The sequence below is a fragment of the Halichoeres trimaculatus genome, unplaced genomic scaffold (assembly GCF_033239565.1).
Source record: "Halichoeres trimaculatus isolate MK-OKI-2021-1 unplaced genomic scaffold, fHalTri1.1 fHalTri1_scaffold_17, whole genome shotgun sequence".
NCBI classification, from domain to species: Eukaryota; Metazoa; Chordata; class Actinopteri; order Labriformes; family Labridae; genus Halichoeres; species Halichoeres trimaculatus.
Window position 1 is genome coordinate 18423804 of NW_027437195.1, and position 19476 is coordinate 18443279.

The window sequence follows — 19476 nt, forward strand, 5'->3', positions numbered from 1 at the left end:
CACTGGACACACTGAAACTAACCCCTTTACAATCCCCCTTAGCTTTGAATGTGTGCTGGCAGGCATGCCTTGATCAGCTGTAACTGCACTACATCACTGTTAAAGAGACACATCATTTTGAAAACGGTGTGCTCGGAGATCCAAATGTGAGAAGGAAAAGTCAGGATTTACTTTGGAAAGTTTCCAAGTCGCCTTGACAGTAAAGACAAACAACTCTGCCTCAATGCTGCTCATATCAACAGCCCATTACTCTTAATATGGTACATTATACACAGGCTTTACTTGTTCAAGTGTCAGGAAGGATAGCACTCTGACTATTTCCATCCATGCTTCACATACCATCTGGTGTCCCTCACTGGAAATACCAATGCTGTGACTGTTTCTAAGTTAATGATGATATTACCATAGCGTGCATTCCTCTCAGTGTATGAAACAGGTACAGTTCTTCAAGAGTGTCAGAATCCAGAAAGCACAATGACATCTGAAGACAGGGATTTCAAATCTGTGGTTAAGGCTGGAATTAGCATTGGTTAGAAAATAGTATCAAGCAAGGTGTACAACGAGGATTTATCAATCATTCCCAATAAGATATTCATCCAAACATGTTTTCTAGACATTTAAAAGTTTGGTGGAGTTTCATCAACTGGTCATGAAAACATTTACTTCCCTCAGATGAACTCTATAAGTCAGCTTTTATCAGTCACACATGGCAAAGTAAGATTTAAAAAGACCACAGTGGCTGGAGTTACTTAGGGTGGATTAAACAGCTGCCGTAGTTTAAATAGCTTCGCTTCTTAACATCTGTTCAGTGAGAGTAAGAAATGCAATCCTATTGTTAGGCGCTGCGGCGGAGGTATGTTGACACACAGGAGCAGTTTCTACGAAACTAGTTTGAGATAACTGAGTTACAAACCAGATTTTGGAAACAGAGACTTCTCAAGAGAGGTAAAATCGTCAATGAGTGTTTGTTTCTCTCTGAAAGTGTAAATAATCTGAAGATAAAAAGTGCTCTGGATTTACCTTTCATCCAGTCGAAAACTTGTTTTGGCGTCCACTTCGTTATCGGCTCCATGACTTCTTTGATTTAAAAAAAACAAAGACGCGGGAATGTGCCGAAGTTTGGCGACGAGGTGTAAAGATTTTAAATGTAAGAAATGTGCTGTCACATTCTTCGCAACAGGTCGGTGCTGTTCGTCTGTTTGTGCTCAACCACTACACGACTCTGTACACGCGTGACTGGAGGCTGGATTGAAATCCCCCACAGGTCCTCAGCGCCCGGTCTGGAATCAATGCTGCATTCAAATACCATCAACTGTGCACGGAAAATAACATTTCAGTGTAAGCAAAGCATACAGAGCATTAATTAACGTTCATATCGCAAATATTTTATACAAATCTTTTTAAAAAAAAATGTTTATTACACTATTTCATACTAATATGATTTTTGTTTTGTAAATTTCTACTTCAAACTGTACTGTGAATGTATTTTAGGGGTTGACACGGAATATTCCAGAGGGTCCCTGAATGCAGCGTACTATGTTGGTGATTTCTGTCTTTTCTCCGCCCTCTTTTCAAATTGGAGGCATGGACAAACCAGCCAGTGTACTTCCCACAGGTTGACTGAGAACAATCATGCCAGAGGCCAGTAAGTGTTAACCTACTGTTTAGTACTCGAAAAATGTGTTTGATATCAGTTAATGGGAAAACTTTTTTAGACTGTTGTTTCCCTCTACCACCAACTGACCATTTTCTTTTTTTAATTTATTAGCTGATGATATAATTTGAGTTTGCTGAATTTAATGTGTCATTTCTGTGTGTAATGTGACATTTCTAACATCTCATAGAGCAGACACTCTTTGGTCCCCGGCATACAAATTTGACTCACCACCGCCCTCTGTTGGTCACTTTTCTTCGTTGCACGTGATGTTAAATTCAGTCTGTACTAGACTTCCTTCAAACCTCATACTGGTCCAGAAATGCTCCCAAGAAGGCGTCTCATTGTATCAGCAACTAATTTAGTGTAAAATATCGAATTTAATCCTGAAATTAAAGTGAACTCCAGGCAATAGAGAAAAGGGCTTCTGTTTCAAAGATGCACTCCAGTTTCTAAATAGTTTTGTGGTTTGTGACTCTGCAAGAATTTTTCTGTTTCCAACCATCTGAAATACACCTTAAACGGGAGAGTCCCCACTTACCAATTATTCCATCACTGTTCAGCTTGAAACTGTGGTGCCCTGCACTGTAATCATCTTCAAATTAAAGCTCTGCTGTTATTAAACACGGCACACATCAGTTTGCTGTCAGACAAAAACAGACTGGAAGCCAGAATTGAGTTACTCAGAACAATTTGACCCACTTCTGCCTTTCTTTGTCCTAACATGTTTGTTGTCATGCTGGTGTGACTGAAACAAGTCATGGTGCAAGCAGGATTTTATTCTCACAATCATGTATAATCTTTGTTTCATCTTTGTCAAGTAATTCAGACGGTGAACAAATGGCTCTATGACTGAAGTAAGCTTTTGTAGAAGCATAACAAGCTAACAAAAACAAGCACATAAGAAGTGAGGTTAAGTGTTGCAAGCACAGCAAAAAAACAAAACAAGTTTATGAGTTGGTCAGAGTTAAAATCACAGACTCCCCAATCTTCAGAAAAAAATGCTATTGAAAGCATCATAGAATCAAGAGACTGATGGCTTTGCCAGCACAAATACTTCATATCCAGTTCAGATAAAGTTTGTTGGTTGACATTGTTGCTAGGCATCAGAAACCTTTCTGACTGATGCTAATGGGAGAGCCTGAGTGGTGTTCAGTTCTCATGGGAGCGAGTTTGACTGAAAGAGATTTTGGGTGGTGAGGAATTCAGGGGAGGTCCTCCCTGATAGGATTAAATGAATCATGGGATTGTTTTCGAGGTGAGGCGGAGGGATGAAAGGGGTGTTTGGTCCATTGAGGAAGAGAGGGCCTGAGACTTCAAGCTTAGAGAGGAAGCACCACATACTATATTGGAGACGGGTATGGACTATTAAAATTAACTTTTCTTGGACAAACAGCAAAAGAATCAACGCAACTAAGCAAAACCGGAACTCTATATGTACATTTAAAAAAGTAATTAAAACAAACAAACTGCATGATCATTTATTTCAGCCTCAAAAAGCAGGAAGTCCAGTTGTGGAACTGTATGTTATTCTGGGATCTACATTAAATAACAGGCTCATAATGTCATACAAACATAGGCAGGCACATGTAATATTAGCACAGGAAGTTGCCTACTTTAGACTTTAAGATGACAGGATATGAAAGGCTAAAGGTGTTGTTAGTGTTCAAACAAACTCACTTCCTCTTGCTGACAAGTTTGCTCTATAAACAAAAAACAGATTTGCTGCAGAAACAGAAAATATCGTATTCCCTTTAGGTAAAATAAACACAGTGAGAAAATAGTCTCAGGTGTGTGTGTGTGTGTGTTAGCATACAGGATAACAGATAAAGGTTTTGGTTATTGTAAAACGATGATGAACAAGTGTTTTTATAGGCTTCAGCTATTTATAAAGAAATTCAAAATGTTAAAAAAAAAACAGCTTTGGACTTGCATTGAGTAGAAGTACTTCCCTCCCCCTTTGAGGCACCAAATACAAGACATTTTCACTGACACTATAGCATCCTTGCTGGGTAAATGAGGGGTTAAGGCTGACATAAAGAGAGCACTGGAGTTAAAAACGCACCCAAGATCCTGTGTCTGGCTCTTGTTGCTGCAAACTAATGAAGGGTCTTATTATCTAAATCTCTTAAGAATATCACATCCAGTCATCATGTCTCTAAAAAGCAACAATCTGTCAACATATGCTCTGTTTTTCTGAGCTGACTTTATTCCGGTGTTTGAGTTGTGCTTTAACCTAACAAACAGGATATTTGGTCCAGGATAAAACATTTCTCCAGTGAGAGCTCTCAGTCCATAAAACAGCATCTGTAGATATTTACACTGGATCATTTTAATGGAGAGGAAAGCTGGATATTGGTGTTGATGGTTTACGGGGCATTCTGGGGGGTTGAAGTGACAGTGGGTCTAATGTTGAGGTACTCCAGAACAAAAACCTGCAGGATTTTGTTGAGGTTCTGAATAGTAGAGCGATCCAGGTGGTCTTCATTGTCATCAAACGTGTGCCACACAGATGGGAATGGGTAGGGGATGAGATGGAGGATACGCACACCTGATAGAGAGGTACAAGATAAACATCACCCATCAGAGAATCTCAGTTCTCATAAATTTATTTGCTGTAGTTTGCTTTTGGTTGCGCTTACCTCTGTCTTGGAATGGTACGTGATCATCTTGTATGTTGCTGACAGGACGGCCAGGCCAGAAGTATTCCACGATGTTTTGATGATCATCAAGCTCGTTCATGGAATGTAAACGCTTTTCTGAGGGAAGAAGAGAGAGTTTTTGTTTATTTAGTTTAAAGGAAATAGGAAGTAAGTGTTGTTTTTTTATTTTTAAATCAGTTGATTTACTTTAGCAGGGCTTTGCTAGCGTAGTTGGTCAGTTATAATTATCAGGAATGGGAAAAGATTTTAATGTCATGGGGAATCTGGATTGGTGTACAACAATTTTTTACAAGCAAAGCGCACCCAATCCATCCATCCATCATCTTTCCCCTTTTTCCTGTTGGGGTCCAGGGGGGTATAAGTAGGTATAATTTTAGTTAGCAAATTATTGTACACTGAGAAAAAATGACTTTAAGGGCCATCACGGTTTAGTATTAGTAGTAGGTATGACAAGGTAATACTTCCAGAGCCTCCTCAGTCATAACTATTTAAATTGTGACTACTGATATCCAATCCAATCCACTTTATTTATACAGCAAGTTTTAAAACAATAAAGTTTACCAAAGTGCAGCATGGTAAAAAAAAAAAAAAAAAAAAAGAACATCAAGAAAATACATTAAAATAACACCTAGAAACAAATACGAGTCATAATAACACAAGGGTTGAGACCATAAAAGACATAAAAGGACACAGATCACACAACTTTCATGCTGAGTTAGAAGCCAAAGAGTAAAAATGAGTTTTAAGATGCGATTTAAAAGTAGGTAGGGTAGGGGATGTTTTAATTTCTTGCAGCAGATTGTTCCATAATTTGGGAGCCACCACCGAAAAGGCTTGATCACCTCAAGTCTTAAACCGGGTTTTTGGGACCACAAGGTAAAAGTGATCAGTAGACACCAGGGACAGCGAGGATGCTGATCCATGGAAAGATTTAAAAACAAACAATTAAATTAAAAAATGAACGGGTAGCCAACGGAGGGACGGCAGAATTGGGGTGATATGTTCATGCTTTCATGCACCTGTTAAAAGACAAGCAGCTGCATTTTGATGTAATGACCTCAAGTGCACAGTTCCATAAATAAAAAAGAAATACATATTTGATTATTCACCAATGTTCTGCAGTCTGGTCAGCCAGTGCTGTGTGCTGGGGGACTGATTTCCAAAGCGAGGGCTGGGGGCTCCAATCAGGTCCAACAACATAAACAGGTCCTGAAGGAAAATGTAAAAAAAAAAAAAAAAAAGGATACACGGAAAGAGAAGTAATGATGTCTTGTGTTATATATCTTTAGAATAATTTACGTAATCTAGCATTCTAATCTAGTTACATGCCATGTTCAGGGTTGATGTATGTTTATCTGGCAGATAGAAGGATAGCTTCTGTCTCCAGCTTGTGTCTGAGGTCTCTATGACCCTGTGTAATCTTTCACCCAGTCTCCTAGCTCCATGCTCTGATTCAACAGTCTCACACTTTGATAGCACATCTCTCTGAAAACTGACACCACCTGTGGGTTGAGACAGTGGTGTCAGACATATTTTTTCGGGGCTCATTCTTTTGGGACCAGCTCTGTAAACCTTACCTGTGACAAGAAGAAATGCTAAACTGAGAAATGGATCCTCTTCTTGTGACCTTTGGGAGTTGTAAGACTAAAGAACTGGGTAGATTTTATTACACTTGAGTAAGACAATGACTACACACACATCAGAGTCCTTGCCTTGAGGTGTGTATGGTGTAATGAGCTGACATTATCACTCAAAATGTCTAAATGTGATGATAAAATGCTGTATGTTTTTCCCACAGTTGGATAAAGAATTGTGCACTAACTAATGTAACACCTTGTGTTGATAAACTTTAGAATAAATGATGCACAATATAAAAAACAACACTTACAGATGGTTAAAAAGGAGAGCTTTGAGGTGTATTTTGAGTATAAACTATAAAGACATTCACCTCCCAGATTTCAGTCTCTGTGTGGTCTATGTATATCAGAGAGATCAGGGTTAAATGTCTCAAAGATGATGTGCGCTAACAAAGGGATGAGCTCAACTGTAGTTATGGGATTAAGATAATCTCAGGTGGTTTTGGCAGATATGAGTGAATAAACAGTGATGTACTATGCCGTGCAGTTGGTTGGTGTCCGTGGCTCCGGCTGGATGAGGGGTGCTCTCCATCTTCTGAGCCAGGTGACGAGAGCCGTACAGGGAGTCTGTGGAGGTCCACTGGAAGAGAGCCTCCTCTCCATCAAAGAAGATTAACTGCAGCGTCAGGTCAGGGCTGGAGCTCTGTTTGAGAGGGAGGGAAACAGTTAGCAACAGTTTTGGAATTTTGCTGCCATCTACTGGTTTTGGGACAACACTGACACAAATTCAACCCTTTTTTTCCACACATGGGACATATAATGGTACTTATTCAGTTAATTAGAATGTTTCATAGGCTTTTTTTTCATCTACTGCAATACTGATGAGGCATCTCTTCCTGGGTAGCAAACACATTTGTATTCATCATGTCATGTAGTCCCACAGTGACCTTTGCGACAGACAGCTGAGTCTGATAAACAAGCGCATTGGCTGATCTCTCTCTGTCACAGACCCTGTCACTCTCCACTCACTAGATATGTGTCTAAGCTTAGAAGGAGAAACAGGAAAGATGAAGAAGAAAGCTTCATGCATACTAAGTGCTTTCCTATTGACAGATTTATTTTGGAGTCATCAAACAGTGGAAAAAAATTAAAATGCCTATTAAAGACAGTTAGCTATAATTTGTCATCAGTTTTTCATAGAAAAGTAAAGTATTTAAAAGAACATTTTCTGATTTATTTGAACGTTTCTTTTCTGTGAAAAAACAGACCTAAAATTGTTCTATGTGTTGCTGATGCCTGATCAAGAACACACTTGGCCCGTTTGTATGGATATGTACCATAACTAGATCAACCAGTCATGTCAGTCACACCCTTTGAATAGTTACATTTTTTTTAACCTAGATGTAAGACATATGCAAGGTCACAACCTTTTGTGCTGTAAGTTCATTATCCAGGGCTCGCACCAGCTCCAGAATCATGGCACATGGTACAGCAGAGTCAGTCGCACCTTGGAACTCTATCCCGTGCCACTGTGGTGGGTAATACTTGGAGTCGTAGTGACAGGCCAGAACCAGGCGGCGCTTGGCTGATGGGTTTAGGGTGGCTATTATGTTAGTGAAGGGCAGTTGGCCATAGGGTGTCTCTGACATAAATTTGTCTTCTGTTACTTCCCAGCCTGCTCCGAGGGAACTGAGAGCTGTTTTGATATGCTGTGAACACATAGCAGCAGCAGTTACAAAGTCATATTTTTCTTTATGAGAGTTTCTGCATTTAAAATGTGTCAATAGTTTCAAGCAAACTCACCTCTTGCACAGCCAGACTGCCTGCGGAGCCTGGGTATCTGGTAACAAGCAGCGGTCTCAGGTCCCTCTGCCACATCTGCTCTAGGTCAGTGTGAGACAGCGCGGTCTGGACTTCATCTTGAGTTAGAGTAAGAGCTCTGTGATGCAACTGAACAGAGCCAGAGGAAACAAACCACAATAATGTATTTTGGATGTGAAGACATATAATGTACTTTAATCAGCAAGGAAAACACTGAGTGTGGCTGGAAAGATTGTGCCAAGGTAATTTGATTTACGTGTTTTGGTATCAGCTTCTATCAAATTAACCTCAGTAAAAAAATGAATTCTGCAATAATAGCAGACACTGCAGTGTTGCACACACAGTAAAGCAATATTAAGACACATCTCTGACTTTCAGTCATGGGCAGCTGCGGAACACTTGCGAGTTAACAGTTTCTTTTGAAGGCAGCAGAAATCTTTCCTGTGACGTGTATAAATTAAGCAATAAAGTGGATGATACATTACAGAGGGTAAACCAGTCATTGACTTTTGCAAGAGTGGAATTTTTGTTTCAATTTCCCAGTTCCAGTTTTCTAAAATGACAAACAGATTGCTGAAATCAAAGTTACTGTTTGATGTAGTGGTTTGGTCGTATGTAACACTGTTATATTTAAGCTGTGAATCTCCCTTTAACACCTCCTTAGAAAGACACACAAAAGACAGGCTGGTGTGAATAGACATTGATTGAACACACAAGGGCTTCTCAGGGGAAGCAGGGATCTGATGAAAAGTGAAGTGTGCTTGTTAACGTGCCCCTACTCTCACTTCTTGTTGAAAATACGCATTTGTGTAAATGTATTAACCAATTTGGATTAAGCTTCATGTTTGAAGCGAGAGGGTTTCCTCAATGCTGAAGCACTACTATACTGAAAAAAACAAAAACAAAAAAACATATTGATCCCCTGGCTCCATATTGTCTGTTCAGTCTCAAAGTTCACCTGCAGAGAGCTGTGGTTGTCCTGGAAACAAACTGAACTGAGGGGACAGGCAGAGACCAGGAGAGAAAGAGCTGATAGTGAATATCAGAGCACTGTCTCCACAAAGTCTACTTAAATCTCTCCAATCAAAAGCCCAAATTTAATGCCACTGACGCATACTCTAACTACCAAAACATGGTGACTATAACAATGATAACCAAAGCCTTTTAACCATTTATCGAATGATTTGGTCTTTAAAAAAAGGTTAAAGTTGCACTGATCCTAACCTCGAACACAAACTGACTTTCAAAAGACTTCTTCAATGTATCGATCAAATAAAACCAAAATATTTGTAACTGGCGGCTACATAGCAGCTAATTACATAATCTGTGACACCAGAATCAGCACAATTTGTCTTTCTTTGCTTTTGAATTCATCTGTTTGTATCTACCATTTTGCTTTTTATTTTCATACATCTTTTCTTTACAATCCCTGTGTAAACATTAACTTGCTAAAGTCCTTAGGCCCAAACTGACTCTCTGGTACATCAACCCTGTAATTACAGTGTTCAACACAAAAGGTATAATTATGTGGGAACCAGAGCTGAATAAAGGCTAGCCAGCCAGGGAGCTGGGGTGCACGAGGCTCACAGAGGGTTAAAAGGGGGTCCACTTAAAGTCTATAAATACCAAGACCTGCAATTGGAGGATCAATGACACGACTGTGCTACCATAGCAACCAGGCAAAGAGGAGAGGGGGAGAACAACATGCATGGGGAATATGAAGGAACTGCATACCTAGGTGCATCTCGGGAGAATTATACAACAGTGCCAGCAAACATCACAGTCACTATTGGAATATCGAGAATTAATATTTAATGTAAATCTAGACTGAATTTTACATCTTAAAGTCTTATTCTCTTATTGTGAATGTTGCAAGTACAGACACTGTTCATCTTATAAATAGGCATGCATGAAAAATATTTTATCAGAATCAAATGTAATGTTTTTCGTGCTTTCAAAACAAATCTATTATTTTCTAAATATTTGAAAATAAGGAACCCCATACTTCACAAACAAAAATCATTATTTAATGAGGAAAAATGGCTTTTTAGCCAGTTATTGCATATTGCTGACTGACAAAAATATAATTAAACAAACTGCATGATGTTAAATGTTTATGGTCTTTACTTTCTGGATGCCTCAATACATTCTTATGACTGTGTCGTTCTGTTTTTGTCAAATACAATATGAGAAGTTGTCTTGATTTACTTACCTTTTCTTGTGTCCAGGGAATCCCACATGTACAGTGGATGAATGTCAACCAGATAGTCACAAAATAAAGTAATCGCATTGTACATGGACCGTTGCTCCGCTCAGCCATCGTTGTTGACGCTCCTCTCCACATTCCTAACTCTCCTCTATGAAGGCTTGGAGATCATGTGAAGAGCAGGAGGGAGGACCCGAGGCTCTCAGCGCGTCACTGTGGGTGTCAGTGAGTGTGCGTATGTGTATATGTGTATGTGTGAGTGCTCCTCCATTTTCCCAGGAGACATTAGTGGTTGGTGGAGACAAAAGACAGAATGACACCTTATCATTCTACACTGAATGAGTACTACAATCAGCAGACAACACTGTAGAGCACTCAGTATGAAGAATTACCCCGTGACAGTCAAAATATTTAGCTAATCAAGGTGTGCCTCTGACCTTTATTTACCAGGTACGAGAGGACCAGTTTTCATTTACACACAAGCTTTTCGACAGATTAACCAATGTTAATGTGCTCAATGAATGAGAAAGGAAGTTGCTTTAACGATTTTGTATCCTTGGGTACATGCGCTGTAAATGGACAACAACAATGATAAACAACGCGGATGCGTATCTTTTAATCATTCAAATCAAAAAGTTTATTTCCTCAAAAAGACTGGAGCACCACGTTGATCATGAATTTTACGTTAAGTGCGTAAGTCTGGTAAGCTCTGAAACTAATTTTACCCCGTGCGGTTGTCTGTCTGGGGGAAAAAATACACCCTACCCCGGGACTTGTGGGGAACTAAATCTTACAAAAAAAAAAAGCAAGAAAAAGCTGAAACACATAACAAGATCTTTTTCCTTTATTTATTTGAAAAGACAACAAAATCCAGACAAGGAAACTTAAACTTTAAAAAATAAATGAATAGATAAATTGAAAGAAGAAAGTCTGTTTGGTTTCATAATAATCTGTTGACTTTTTCATGGAACGCTAGTGCTTTGATTGCAACGTCATCAACCATGTGGTCTCACTGTCACGTGGTCAACCCGGAAGTTTGCGTAGCGTGCTCACAGAGGAGCTACTTCTTACCTAAATAGTTGTAGCATCTATTTTGATAAACATACCTGGTAGGTCCGTGAACTTCTGTGTGGCAGCAGTCATGGCGCAGGATGTGTGCTTCCTAAAAGCACAGCTAAAGGAGAAAGAGAAAGAGATTTCTGCGCTGAAAAATAAACTGGCACAACTGGAAAAGGTACTTAAATTTCGATAAACGACGAGTGGAAGTTAATTGTGAATTGAATTATTTTATCTGTTCATGTACGCAGGTCGTATTCTGAAAAAATCCTTATCAAAATGTCCTTCATTAAGAATTTGTACATTTTGCAGGATATAGCTTTACTACAGCATCCATCCCAGTATAATGTATAGTTTTGTCATACAAGAATCCGTTTGACAGTTTACAAGCATATTAGTTGGGGTAGTAGGCTGCTTCAATGCTTGAATGAGCTCTCTGTTGTGATGTTGGCTATTATTGAGGAAATGTCTCTGGTTTCATGAAAAAGAGATACAGACTTCACTTAAAGACATAATTTTATTTCTTGGCTCATTATGCCAGTCTCCATCCTAAGCACCTTCCTGTAGATCTTGAGGGATCAATAAGTAAAGCCACAGGCCCTTGTCCCAGATGGTGTTCCTGAGCAAGTCCAGTTTATTGTCTGAGTATATCCCTAATACCTGTAGTCCACCACACTAATCTCCCTAGATAGAAACAGTCACCTGTCCTTAAAATAGCTTTACATAAATGTTACCTCTTTTTTCAGAAAGATGAGCTACAGATATAAATGAATGGAGATATAAACATTACAAAAATCTTGGGTGGATCGTTGATGGATGAAATGACATGTTTCTTATATTTATTGCTCAAAGTTTTCTATATATATTTTTTGCGATACTTCCTCTCTGATGTGATTCCAGAGCCATATTTCAGTACTGGAGCTGCATGACAAAGTGACGCCTCTGACTCCTCCGAGAGTCAAAGCAGCCCTCAGCAATGAAGACATCATGCGGTACAGCAGACAACTCCTTCTACCTGAGCTGGGTGTACAAGGTACAGAGAGATGAATGCACTGATAACCAGTACCCAAAGCTTTCACTGAGCAAGACTAAGGGCTTCAATGAGTAAAACAAAATGTGTACTTCCACAGGTCAGCTAAACTTATCCAAAACCTCAGTACTGATTGTAGGATGTGGAGGACTGGGCTGCCCTGTGGCACAGTATCTTGCAGCAGCAGGAATTGGTAGGTGGCCCTGATGAATTTTACTACGCATGTCTTGACTTGAAATACATTAAATAATTCACCCTTATTAAGCCTCTATTTGAAAAATTACATTTATTTTTTATACCATACTGTTTTTCTGAAGTCACAATGATTGTACCTTTGCTGATAAAGTGAATCAACACGTTTTCTATGGCCATATAAATAACTGGGGAAGCTAAACCAAAAGAGTGGGAGTTGTGTGAATATTCTCAGGAAAAACATGCATGACGTTTTCAATGTTTGCCAGCATCAGATGATTTTAACATTACACAAAAGCATTTCTTACTTACCTTTCCTTCTCTATCCCCATGTCCCTGCAGGACGTCTTGGGCTGCTGGACTATGACGAAGTGGAGCTCAGTAACTTGCACAGACAGGTGCTTCATGGAGAGGAGAGCCAGGGCCAGGCCAAGTCTCTTTCTGCTGCACATGCAGTCAAAAGGTATTAATTTAATCTAAACCCATTTTTTTAACATTCTCCAGTATAATACAGCAAGGTTAAATACTTTGTTGTGTGAGTGTAACACAAAACAATATTATTTAAAGCATTTGACCTGAGACATAGATGTTAATATCTCAATATCATTAGTAAATGGTCTGTAATTATAATAACTGGTGTATATCTGTGTTCTTTTGGACCCTTCTCTTTCTGTGTAATGTGTGCTGGCGCTTTTTAGTCTCACCACAGGATATATTTGGTTGTGTACTTCCCCCTTCTGTAAATACTGTGTAAATATGTTATTTCAGAGACAGTTGTTTTTGGCGCCTTTCCCCTTACAGTGGGCCCACTGTGGTTAACATAAATATTGCACAGTCAAGACCACATGGGGGCACTGTTTCTCTGATTGACAAATTACTCCTGTGGTTCCACCAATGGCTGTTTGAGTGTTTATTAGGCACAGTTATGATAACAATAGAGACACAATAGCGGTATGTAAATATACATATTTTAAGTTAAATTGACAAATACTTCTTCCTCCAGGTTGAACTCAGCAGTGGAGTGTATTCCCTACCACATGCAGCTGTCACCAGAGAACGCCTTGCAACTCATTCAACAGTACCCTGCTGCAAACACCCCAACCTACATGTTTCACAGACCTAACACAGGCTCTTTTGACATGTTCAGATCCACAAAGACTAATGTTTACATTGTACCTATAAATGTAACTGAATAGTCATATAAACTCAATGAGTGATGGCACCTTAACTTCTCTGACCTCATATATGACATTGTTGCTGATTGTTCAGACAATGTTCCCACTCGTTATCTGGTGAACGATGCTTGTGTGCTCAGTGGGAAACCATTGGTGTCTGCAAGTGCCCTGAGAATGGAGGGACAGGTAAGCTAGAAAGACATCTGTTATTGATAACTGAAATTAACATAAGATCATAAGAACCCTTTTATTTGTGTGTTTGTGTAGCTCACGGTATATAACTACTGTGGTGGCCCCTGCTACAGATGCCTGTACCCAGTACCCCCACCTCCAGAGACAGTGACCAACTGTTCTGACGGAGGAGTGTTGGGAGTGGGTGAGTCTGATCTTCACTCTTTTCTCTAAGTTTATAAAAATTAAAAGTCTGTTTCAATAATAGTTGTTAAAAGGTGTCACTTTTCTTTAGTTCCTGGGATAATGGGCTGCCTTCAAGCACTGGAGGTCCTAAAGATTGCTTCTGGACGAGGCTGTATCCTTTGGGTTTGAAACCTGAACTCCTACATTACATACAGTACCTCCATTGGCTACTTTGTTGTTCGAATCAGAATTTTTGGCAGGTATTCAGGATTAATAAACAGAGAACAGCTGAAAAGATTTTCATTGTAGCAAAGTTCAGTATGGTAAGGGTGTTTTGTGACTGTCTGATCAAATAAAGCAATAACAGACAAAAATATTTTAGTCTGAATTTTCTGGACTCTGCTTAGTCTGCACTTGTCTTTCCTGTGAGAATCATTGTGCAGCTACTCAGATTACAGAGCTCCCATGCTGATATTAGGCTTCAATTGATAAAGCAGCTCTGCCCTCTGTTTCATATAGTCTTGAGCATCGTAATAACGGGCTCTAATGCATCATCCAGCATAGTATACCAAAACACCTGATGCACTTTAATTTCTAATGAAGCATCCTTTCCTTTCCTTGACCCACTGTGCCAGCTTCCTGTGGCCAGCAGCTGATGATGTTTGACGCTCAAGATGCCAGATTCAGGTCCATTAAGCTGCGCCCTAAACAGGCTGGCTGTGCTGTGTGTGGACAGAGCCCCACTGTGACCCAGCTGGTGGACTATGAGGCTTTCTGTGGGTCTGCTGCCACGGATAAGGTTTGAAGACAAAACAAGTCTTACCTCATACAAAGGGGGTCATGCAGTGTACAAAGGAATGTTAAAGAAGTTCAAGTAACAAATGTTTCTTATACCAACTGGATTTTCTCATTTCATCCTAAACAGTAAAAGAAAACCCTCATTGCCTGATTTTCCTTGTGTTGCAGTGCCGCAGGCTTAACCTCCTCTCCGGGGAACAGAGGATTACTGTACAGGTACACAGAACACACACTCAAACTGTTGGCCCTTGCGTGACTCCCTCTATTTAGTGCTGATTATTGTATGATTAGTCACAATTTTCTCTTTTTCTTGTGCATTTATAAACTGATTACATCTCAGCACTGACCCAGCCCAAAATGGGAAATGAGTTAAAATGTGCCTGTAGATTTTCTATGGGAAAGAATAATATGTTCTATTTGGCACTGAAAGCAGTTGCAGTGGATTGCATCTGTTTATGTTTCTGCAGAATTGGCGCTTTCAAACCCGCTGAGTCATTAAGCACAGCGATGGGGATCATGATTGATTGGGCTGTAGCAAAGATTGTGCAAGGGGCTCGAGTTTGAAACAGTTTTGTTTCCTGTGATTTCAGGAAAAGTGGTTAAATATTCATAAGACTCCCCAAATACAAATGCAGGCAACATTTTGCCGCTCTCATGAGGGTAATTTTGGTTTTCCGTCCCTCTAAATATATAGTGAATTACTTCTTATACTTCCGATCAGTAGAGACACACCTTTGTAATTACTAAATTGTATAATTTGTGCATTTAAATGTTATTATGTACTTCCAGGATTATAAATCCATACTTGACAACGCAGAACCCCATCTCTTGTTGGATGTGCGCCCTCTTGTGGAAGTAGATATATGCAACTTACCTTTTTCTGTCAGTATCCTTTCAGTGATGGAGGCACAACCATCAGAATCACTTTATCATCAAATGGCACTTTATGTTTATTGTTTCCCATTTCTTTGCTTATTGTTCCTTATACTGTAACCAGACATTCCCCTCTCAAGTTTAGAGGAGAGGAAGAGCGAACGTATCCAGTTACTCAAAGAGAGAATCGGGGAGTTGAAACAACAGGTGGCAGGTGACTGCCGGCCTCCAGGTAACATGTCAAAACACCATTCAGGGTCTGTTTGAAATGACCAGGCACGTAGAGCCACTCCTGCATATTCACAGTCTGCTGTGTACACTCATACTGCTGGACTGGAGGCTTGTTTTGGACAGCTTGTAGCACGTTGTAATGGGGTTGCTTAGTAACTCCTTTTCCAAAACAAGTCAGGTCAACCTGAGCATCTGGACTGGTTCAGAAAAATGAATATTCAAAGTGTTATTTCAGTGATGTTCTGGTTATTCAGTGTGTTGTGTGTCCTTTGTCTATGAACTAAATTTAGTATAGCATCTCACATTGTGTTGTTGTGAAGTGTCTAGATGGTGTCTTTTTTTGGGAGACTAATTTTTGTAAGAGTTTAAACGTGTATAAAATGTTCTTTCTCTTTACATTGATAGGTCGTTTGAAACCATGATGAATTTTGAACCGTGATGTAGATGTAGTCATCAAGATCCCATAGTGTCACCAAACTGAACCTTTAGTGTTACCTCTGCTCTCTGTCCTCCAGTGTTTGTGATCTGTAAGCTGGGTAACGACTCTCAGAAGGCGGTACAAGTTTTGGAGAAGATGAGTGGATCAGAGTTGGAGAATGTCACAGTAAAAGATATCAGAGGAGGTCTCATGGCATGGGCTATGAAAATAGACCCCACATTCCCTCAGTATTAATGCAATCAAAACAGTTTTCATAATAAAGTTTTAATTCTGTTCATCATCTTATTTGATTTGATTTAACTTATGTGTGTATTATACAAAATGCTTTTTGTATGACCGTGATACTACAACTGAATTGCAAAATCCTGCATGCATAAGTGTAACAAGGGACCAGTTCCTTAAATTTGTTGCATAATCAGATGCCTGTTAGTTCATCACACACATAAGCTGGCTGTTGGATAACATGTACCCATCCTTTCACCATCAGCCCCCCTTCCTGTTTTTTTCCTTTCTTTCATCTCTTGAACTTTACTAAATAATGAAGATGGCTGCTACAAATCTGAAGAAATAACCACATTCATCATATCAGACTGTCATGAACACTGGCCAACATGAACCTTGAAATCTCTGATAAACTGTCCATGGATTGAGAAAAACAGGAAAGACTTAGAGTTGCGTCCAGAAAGCTGCCACTTTTTCGAAATAAAACCTTTATTCATTTCTATGGGCACATATAAGAATCCCTTCATGGGCCCCCGGAGCCCTGGGAACCTACTTAGGACTCCAGTGCATTACAAACCGATCCGGGTCGAGTTGTATAAAGTTTTTTTTTCTTGGCATGGCAAAGTTGAAATAACGGAAAAGAAAGGCACATGCGCATTGGTTTCTGCTCCAACGGAGGCGCCATTGTTTCACAGGGACTGTAGTTCAAGTTGTGCTCTCCACACATGGAAACTCAGTTATGCGGAGATAATAAAAAGACTCCAAGCCCCAGCCACGGTCGCTGCTCTTTTTCCTCGTCGAGCAGGGGGAGTAGTCACAGCTGGAAGGATAATAAGATGCGCATGAATTTACAATCTGGAATAAAAGATAAGAGAAAATAAATGGACTCTTCGGTAAGTCCCTGTGCGCCTGTGTGTGAAAGTTCAGTTTTTTGTTCGAAAGAAGAGAAGACGGGACGCTTTTGTGTGTGACTTCACAAAAGTGCAGAGCAATAAACTTCAGGCTCCGCTGTTCTCAGTTGATGGAGTTACAAAGTTTCTTCAGTCCACTCACAATGGAAAGAGAAGCACCCTTCGCTGACTGTAAAGGTAAAGTATGATTTCAGACGTGTTTGAGGCTACGTTTTGTCGCCGGGATTCAATGAAGTCACTTTTGAACTGCAGTTAAGTCTCCTTTGAATGTGTTAATTCGACTCTTGTATAACTTGTTTTGCTGGCATTCTCCACTCGGGTTATGTTCTGCCAACAAGCCAATCGAAAGTGGGAGGGTGCAGATGTCCAGGAGCCTTGATTCCAGATGTTTGTGGAGGTTGAATTCTTGTTAGTAGACATGAAACGCTTGATCAACTTTTACGTGTATTTGAAGCTGTCACGTTCGTGTCCTCGCGCACGACCACGCGGGGCCTGACGTTGCGGTTGTGTTGCTAAAATTTCTTTAAAAAGACAAGAAATGACACAAACCAAAGTTAAAACTTCGGACACACAAGCGTTTATGTTGTTGTTCTCGTTCAAACCATTGTAAGAGGGGGCTATGAGCTCCCTGGAGGCACACTGAAACACAACAATGCAGGGCAACTGAAAAATTAATCTAAATGATGGTCTTGTGCAAAGGAAAATTTCAAGTTGATGAATTGAAGTCCTACAGTGATGGAGTTTGTTTTTAATGTAGCCTTTCTTCTGGCATCAGTGGGTGCTTGAAAACATCATAGGAGAAAAGTTGTAGTTTCACTGAACACAGTTTTTATAATGTTCATTGGAGCTTCACTTTTTCTGCATTATTTAAAGGTGAGTCTAGGTCCTTGTTTTTGAAATAATAATAATAAAAATCTGTGTGTGTTGTTCTTTATGTGTTTGTGGTGACAGGCTTCCTGTGGCCGGAGTGGATTACTGATCTCAGAAAGGAGAAGGCGCACCACTCCAGGATATGAAGCTTGTTGCTGTGATTTTACTGCAGAAGTCTGCAGATTGTTCGGGGAGTTGTTATCCATCACCTGCTCATCTAGAAAAGCAGTGTCTGTTTTGTGAGCTCATGTGGACGGATTGGCTATCACCCTCTTAATTTATTACCAAAACAATGCTGATTTGTTGAAAACCTTCAATTCTGACTCACCAAAACTGATGAGGACTGAATTTCCCCCTCAGTAAAGGTCCATCCACACAGTGCGACTGTGCATTTTCATCAAACCTTCACCGAAACTACACTATTCAACATTTCTCGTTGCCATTGGAAGAAACCCAATGTCTGCCTCCTCTCCCCCATCCTTACCTCGAGCCTTCCTCCACTCTCTCCATCCGCACCACCCGTTCTCGTCCCCATCGCCAAGCCCACCTGGACCGCTCTACACACGGCTGTCCAACGGCAGTCACAGTGTCCCTAGCCCTACAAACTCCCGCAGCTCTTTCCATGGGGTGTCTTTCCTGCTGCAGATAGGACTGACCAGAGAGACAGTGAACCTGGAGGCCAATGACCTGTCGCTGTCCTCTGTGAAGGACCTGGTGTGCTCCATTGTGGACCAGAAGGTAAGAGTTTGTCTCACAGCACCTCTCATATTGTTTACACTGTTTTGAGCTTGAAAAAGTGTCCCTCATGGAACGTTCTTCCTCTATTGTCCTCAAAGTGACAGTTTTTTTTTTTAAGTTTTTACAAACTACGTAATGCTACTGCAATTAGCTTGTTTTCAGACTACAGCAGTCAAACCAAACACATCAGAGGGCCATCATGATGCACCAACATGTGTTTTGCCATCTTCTGCCATATTCATCTGCTCTGGTTTTGTTTTCAAAAGCAGACATCTGGGCCTCGTGCCCTACAATGAGTCAAAGACCACAGAAGCATGCACAAAACAGCACTGATGCTCCTCCAGTTACAGGGAATGGTCTAATTGTGCCAGTTATTTACACTGTGGTATAATGTTGCCGGACTTAAGCAGTGCATGTTGATGCATACAACCTCATGAGCACATAAAGAGCTGCTCGGTGGTTTTGCTCCGGCTGTGTGATGGTGGAACCTTCTTTATTTTCCATGACATTGTTAATTTGCTGGAATGACCCTGAAATGTGTGGCCTCTGCAGAAGACACAGCTTTAGACGACTGTATAGGCTGCATTTTTCTCAGTCATTTACTGTATGCATCCAGCTCTTTTGTTTGTTTTTAACATGTTGTTTGTCAGTCCTAATCATTTA

At 40.2% G+C, this 19476-nt stretch overlaps 3 protein-coding genes across 6 annotated transcripts in view; 1 reads left to right on the top strand and 2 right to left on the bottom strand.

Moving 5' to 3' along the window:
- Nucleotides 1–1078, bottom strand: part of LOC141806395 (connector enhancer of kinase suppressor of ras 3-like) — a 50543-nt gene extending 49465 nt beyond the window's left edge. The window contains exon 1 of the mRNA XM_074691900.1: nucleotides 1021–1078. Coding sequence (XP_074548001.1) covers nucleotides 1021–1072 — 52 coding nt within the window. The 5' untranslated portion in view covers nucleotides 1073–1078. The remainder of the gene's footprint in view (nucleotides 1–1020) is intronic.
- A 1413-nt stretch (nucleotides 1079–2491) lies between these two features.
- qpct (glutaminyl-peptide cyclotransferase) lies at nucleotides 2492–10094 on the bottom strand. The gene is made up of 7 exons (XM_074691306.1): nucleotides 9928–10094; nucleotides 7698–7844; nucleotides 7322–7603; nucleotides 6430–6597; nucleotides 5427–5526; nucleotides 4297–4413; nucleotides 2492–4205 (listed from the first exon to the last, which is right to left on the bottom strand). Exons 1-7 carry the CDS (start codon nucleotides 10057–10059, stop codon nucleotides 4024–4026), a joined length of 1128 nt encoding a protein of 375 aa, XP_074547407.1. The 5' UTR covers nucleotides 10060–10094; the 3' UTR covers nucleotides 2492–4023.
- Nucleotides 10095–16305: 6211 nt separating this feature from the next.
- The window catches only part of prkd3 (protein kinase D3), a 51373-nt gene continuing 48202 nt past the window's right edge, over nucleotides 16306–19476 (top strand). For 3 of the 4 annotated variants that reach the window (XM_074692148.1, XM_074692151.1, XM_074692150.1), the window contains exons 1-2: nucleotides 16306–17382; nucleotides 18157–18813. In XM_074692148.1, the coding sequence (XP_074548249.1) occupies nucleotides 18532–18813 (282 nt within the window). In that variant the 5' untranslated portion in view covers nucleotides 16306–17382; nucleotides 18157–18531. The remainder of the gene's footprint in view (nucleotides 17383–18156; nucleotides 18814–19476) is intronic. The other variant, XM_074692149.1, reaches the window with a different exon arrangement.